Source organism: Musca vetustissima, unplaced genomic scaffold (assembly GCF_032173495.1).
Source record: "Musca vetustissima isolate MV318-11 ecotype Yass unplaced genomic scaffold, APGP_CSIRO_Mvet_v1 utg40636, whole genome shotgun sequence".
Lineage (NCBI taxonomy): Eukaryota > Metazoa > Arthropoda > Insecta > Diptera > Muscidae > Musca > Musca vetustissima.
The window spans coordinates 1-6,049 of record NW_026885586.1 but is presented as its reverse complement, the minus strand read 5'-3'; the positions used below and the strand labels follow the sequence as shown (position 1 = coordinate 6,049).

The following is a 6,049-nucleotide window of genomic DNA, read 5'->3' as shown; positions in this document are numbered from 1 at the left end:
GAAACTCAACAAACATTATTCTAGACTGAATTGAGTACGCTATGCCATATTTCGTGCAAATCGAAACATATAAAGGGACTTTGGTGCACAAATTACCTTAAATCGGATGAATATATATATGGGAGCTATATCTAAATCTGAGCCGATTTTCACGAAACATTGCACATATCATTCTAGACTTAATTCAGTACGCTATGCCAAATTTCGTGCAAATCCAAGGATATATAGGGACTTTGGTGCACCATTTACATAAAATCGGTCGAAACTATATATGGGAGCTATATTTAAATCTAAACCGATTTTCTCTAAACTTGGCACACATCATTCTGGACCTAATTAAGTACTCTGTGCTAAATTTCGTGCAAATCGAAAGATATAGAGGGACTTTGGTGTCCCATTTACCTTAATTGGACGAAAAAATATGGGAGCTATATCTAAATCTGAACCGATTTTTTCAATAGGGTTCGTCCTTGGGCCGAACGAGCGACTTGTGCCAAATTTCATCCAAATCGGATCATAAATGCGACCTGTACTTTGTTCACAAAAATACATGGACGGACAGACGGACAGACGACTCAGAAAGTGATTCTATGCATATTCTCAAAAGGAACCATGTGTCTATCTCGTTTCCTTTTGCCTGTTACGAACATATGCACAAAGACATAATACCCTGTACTACAGTGTGGTGAAGGGTATAAAAATGACAACATTTGTATTCTATGGCGTATATATTTATCCCTGAAGGACATAGACCCGAGAAGTTGATACTATATCCCAGAGGAGTGGTTGACCTTTAAATTGGTACCAATTATATTGTCGTACGTACTCGGATGTGGGACTTACACGTAAATATGTACAGGTGCATACGTATTCAGATATTATTTAGTAATCCATTACCACATTAGAGGGCGGAAATATAGCGCTGATCGCTTTGAAATTTTCCATGAGGTCCTAGTTATAGTCAAGGACAATGCACATAACTTTTGGTGATGGTCAGATTATACTTATGGGATGAAGTGGACCGAATTTTTTGTGTTTTTTTCGATAATAAGCCAAAAATCACAACACAACCCACGGTGAAGGGAATCTGGACAATTAACTAGAAGCGCTGTGCTGAATTTGAGTGATATTCGGAAAATATGTCAGTGTAAGGAAGAGCTGCTGTGGACCTCTAATCGGGCAAGAGGGAGCAAATATCACGAAATATTGCCCAAGCTCGGAATACACATCCGCAGAAAGTTAGAGTTCTGTGGTAGTTGTGTGGGGTATCGTATGGTCGGCCACTATACTGCTCCGCTCACTGGTTATACCCTTCACCACACTGTGGTACAGAGTATTATGTCTTTGTGCATATGTTTGTAACAGGCAAAAAGAAACGAGATAGACACATGGTTCCTTTTGAGAATATGCATAGAATCACTTTCTGAGTCGATTTATGCATGTCCGTCCGTCCGTCTGTTTGTCCATGTTAAATTGTAAACAATGTACAGGTCGCATTTATTATCCGATTTGGATTAAATTTGGCACAGCTCACTTATTTGACCCAAGGACGAACCCTATTGAAATTGGGAAAAATCGGTTCAGATTTAGATATAGCTCCCATATATATTTTCGTCTGATTTAAGATAAATGGGGCACCAAAGTCCCTATATATGTTTCGATTTGCACGAAATTTGGCATTGCATACTGAATTAGATCCAGAATAATGTGTGCCAATTTTCGAGACAATCGGTTCAGATTTAGATATAGCTCCCATATATAGTTTCGTCCGATTTAAGGTAAATGGTTCACCAAAGTTCCTATATATCATTCGATTTGCACGAAATTTGGTATAGAGTGCTAAACAATGTTCAGAATGATGTGTGCTAAGTTTCGAGAAAATCGGTTCAGATTTAAATATAGCTCCCATATATATGTTGGTCCGATTTAAGGGAAATGGTTCACCAAAGTCCCTATATATAATTCGATTTGCACGAAATTTGGCACAGAGTACTGAACTGTGTCCAGAATGATGTGTGCTAAGTTTCGAGAAAATTGGTTCAGATTTAGATATAGCTCCCATATATATATGTTCGTCCGATTTAAGGTAAATGGGGCACCAAAGTCGCTATATATCTTTCGATTTGCACGAAATTGGGCATAGCGTCCTGAATTGAGTATAGAATGATGAGTGGAGAGTTTCGTGAAAATCGGTTCAGATTTAGATATAGCTACCATATATATTTTCGTCCGATTTAAGGTACTTGGTGCACCAAAGTACCTATATATGTTTAGATTTCCACGCAATTTGGCATAGCGTACTCAAATAAGCCTAGACTGATGTGTGCTAAGTTTCTTGAAAATCTGTTCAGATTTAGTTATAGCTCCTATATATGTTTTCGCCCGATTTTAGGTAAATAGTATACGAAAGTCCCTACATATCATTCGATTTGCACGAAATTTGGTACCGCGAACTGAATTAAGCCTAGAATGATGTGTGTCAAGTTTCGTGAAAATCTGTTCAGATTTAGATATAGCTCCCATATATATTTTCGTCCGATTTTTGGGTAGATAGTGCACCAAAGTCCCCCTATATCCTTCGATTTGCCCGAAATTTGGCATAGCGTCTTGAATTGAGTATAGAAGGATGAGTGGTGAGTTTCGTGAAAATCGGTTCAGATTTAGATATAGCTACCATATATATTTTCGTCCGATTTTAGGTAAATGGTGCACCAAAGTAATTATATATCTTTCGATTTGCACGAAATTTGGCATAGCGTACTAAATTAAGTCAAGAAAAATGTGTGTTTGTTTTCATGAAAATCGGTTCAGATTTATATATACCTCCCATATATATATATGTATATATATATATTCGGTTGATTTTAGGTAAATAGTGCACCGAAGTCCCTATATATACATCGATTTGCACGAAATTTGGCATAGCGTCCTGAATTATGTATAGAATGCGGAGTGGTGAGTTTCGGTAAAATCGGATCAGATTTAGATAAAGCTCGTAAATATATTTTTGTCCTATTTAAGGTTAATGGTGCACCAAAGTACCCTTCGATTTGCACGAAATTTGGTATAGCGTACTGAATGAAGTCTGGAACGGTTTGTGGTAACTTTCGGAAAGTATATACTATAAGGTTTCCATGAAAAATTTAGTTTGAAGATTCTTGAATAATTTTCCAATAAAATTAATAATATGTGAGTAGATAAAAATCATCGATTTATATGTCCCGATCAATTTTAGCTATTTTGAGTCTCCTATATGTTAGACTATATAAAAAGCGTATGTGGTAGCTATTTAATATGTTATGAAGTTGGTAGAAACTTCCCAGCTATTAAGCCTTACTTACCTATTCATCCTCAATTATTTCACAAAAAATTCCCATGGTGTCAGGTATCACATTGTCAGCCCAGCTGACGGCATAAAATTTAGATTTAATAATAATTCTTTTTTTCTACAAATACGAACTAATTAAAATAATAATAAGTACTAAAATAGGAAATATAGCATAGATTTCTGTTCGAGGATGACATGTTGAGATCAAATTTGTAATATCATCATCACTGTGTTCGATACCATCACGTGTTGGTACTTCAACGACGACAATTTCATCGGAAAGGAAGCGAAGGGGAAAACTGCAACTTGTCGCATTAATACAAACCTGAGAATCGCTATTATTCGAATAGAGAAAAGTCGGCTTGTATATATCAAATATGGCATGTATATCATTGCGTACTAAATCGTTGTCACTATAGAAAATATAATAGTAATAACCATCGGCATCAATTTCGTGGATAGACAACATACGATGTGATCCATTCTCTAGGAAGTGGGGATTGGTACACTCAGCAATGGGTGGAAAATCACCAAAGGATAGTTTGTTGGTTTTAAAACATTCTAGAAGACCGGTTTCGAAACTCGACACCGAATTCGATTCATCGGTTTCGGTGAAATTCATGGCATTACCACCATGGGTATATTTACGATCATAGATTTGATCACGCTTCTGACGACGGGGTACGGGGGTTTTGTATAATTGATTGTAAAGTTGTTGTCGTTGATTTTCTTTCGCTTCGTTGTGTTGATCGCGGTGTTTGTTGTGCGAACGTTTTTTGGAGGACTTTTTGTTATTCCGATTTTTTTGTAGGTGTTGTTTGAAATATTTTGGGGAGCCATTTTTTAATTTTTTCCTTGGACGTTTTGTTGTTGTTGTAGTACTGGGGTATATTGAGTCGCTGTCTAACTCCCCGTCATAGTCATAATCTTCAAAAAAAACTTCACCACCTTTATTTTCCATTTCCATTAGGGTATCCGTGATAGGAATATATTTCGAGCTTCCACTTACATTGCTCACCTGATTCACCTCCATCTCCTTAATATCCTCAAAGAATACTCTCACTTGTTCATGATCCTGGGGATAATTGGCACCATATTTGTTGCGATTATGATCGAGCAAACCACACGTATCCAATTCTCGGGCACCCTTAACCACCAACATTCGGGCGCCATCATAACGTGAACAAAATTTCAACAGAACCCTTGCACCTTTCAACAAATAAAATCCCCAATATTCAAAAGTATCATCGGGTAGGGTCATCGATTTTTTCAGTCGAATATGTTTGTGATTTGTCGATATTTCCGGTTTACTGCTCAACTGAAAAGCATTGAAATGGGTTTCCATTTTCAATGAATGCTGTTTACAGAAGATCGATGATATGCCATCACGAATTTCGATTATATCCGATTCCGCCACCGGATAGATGACATCAGCAAAGACCCGCCTCTTCAGGTGCAAAGGAATCATAATCAAGGTAAACGGCAGCACCACAATCAATATGAAGAATATCAAAACCCGTTTAAAGCCATTCAATTTGCGGTTTTCTGAAAACAAAAATTAAAAATAATTAATTTTTTTAAAATTCGAAAATATTTTTCTTTTCATTTTACCCACCATCAAACCGATAAACTGTTGTTTCTAAATGTTTATCATTGCCCAAGATCCCTTGTTTTTCCATTGCCATTTTTGTTTCTTTGCTAAGCATTTTTTAATTTTTCATATCTTTATTTTTTCTATTTTTTTGTTTCAACATAGACGAACGATCTTAGCAAATCCGTAACTGTATATCAAATGAACCTCAATTTTCGGTAGTGGCAATAAAAAGCCCCCGCCGTAACCCAAAAAATGTCTTCTCATTGTAATCACTTACGGCCCACCCCCTCAAATAAAGGTTATCTAAAAAAGAGCCTCATATCAGTTATCACCATATCAAAGAAAATATACAACAAATCCAATTCAAGGTAGTCATTGGCAACGATTTGCGCTATGCCTCTTGTGGTAGTTTGCCTCCATTCTATAAATGCGTGATATAGGCTCTAAAGTTTATTTATAAATAATTTCCCATAATGATGTGTTGTGTTGATGGTGCGTCTGGCTGGAATGGTGTGAACATATCAGTTTAACGATTTATTTGTTTTTGGGGCCAAACTTAAGACCTCTCCAAATCTATGGAATATCAACAAAGAGTTGTTTATAATAATTAAAAAGGAAATTTTCCTCATTCGCAATATCTTTAAAGAAGTACGTTCCAAAGCTGTCACCAGAACGTGCGGTTTATAGTGACTAATTCTGGATACATTGGTAGTTTTTGCAATGATTCTGTAAAATGTTGCCCTCCAAATGTGACAATTCTGCTTATTTACGTATCCATTGAGCCATATTTTGATTCGTCCCTGAACACTATTTGTATACTCTCCACGATAGTAAGGAGGGTCAATTTTGTTTTTTCCTTTGTAAATCGTCGAAATAATACATTGGCCCTATAAAGTAAAATTCTATGACGATTTAGACAGGTCCGGCGAATTGAGGTATATCGACAAAAATTTCGGCCCTTTTTCATACCATACAAAACTATGTTGTCAGGGTATTATGGCTTTGTGCAGTCCCAAGAATTTTAACGCCATAAATATTTGTCCGAGGCCTACATAGTTATGGACCAATCCTCACGAAATTTTGCATGTAGGATCCTTTAATATTTAGGTGATCAGATGGACCAAAAA

The 6,049-nt window shown here is 36.5% G+C and overlaps 1 protein-coding gene across 1 annotated transcript; it reads right to left on the bottom strand.

Moving 5' to 3' along the window:
* Positions 1-3,446: 3,446 nt before the first annotated feature.
* Positions 3,447-5,013, bottom strand: LOC133332826 (uncharacterized). The gene is made up of 3 exons (XM_061541196.1): positions 4,944-5,013; positions 4,338-4,873; positions 3,447-4,112 (listed from the first exon to the last, which is right to left on the bottom strand). The coding sequence occupies exons 1-3, from the start codon at positions 5,011-5,013 to the stop codon at positions 3,447-3,449; spliced, it is 1,272 nt and encodes a 423-aa protein (XP_061397180.1).
* Between the last annotated feature and the right edge of the window lie 1,036 nt (positions 5,014-6,049).

Bases quoted from the DNA above. Each gene is read 5' to 3' on its own strand.
- LOC133332826 (XM_061541196.1), bottom strand. From the start codon at position 5,013: ATGGCAATGGAAAAACAAGGGATCTTGGGCAATGATAAACATTTAGAA. The intron at 4,874-4,943 runs GTGGGTAAAATG...TTTTGTTTTCAG, and splicing joins AACAGTTTATCGGTTTGATG to AAAACCGCAAATTGAATGGC. The intron at 4,113-4,337 runs GTAAGTGGAAGC...AATAACAAAAAG, and splicing joins AGGTGAATCAGGTGAGCAAT to TCCTCCAAAAAACGTTCGCA.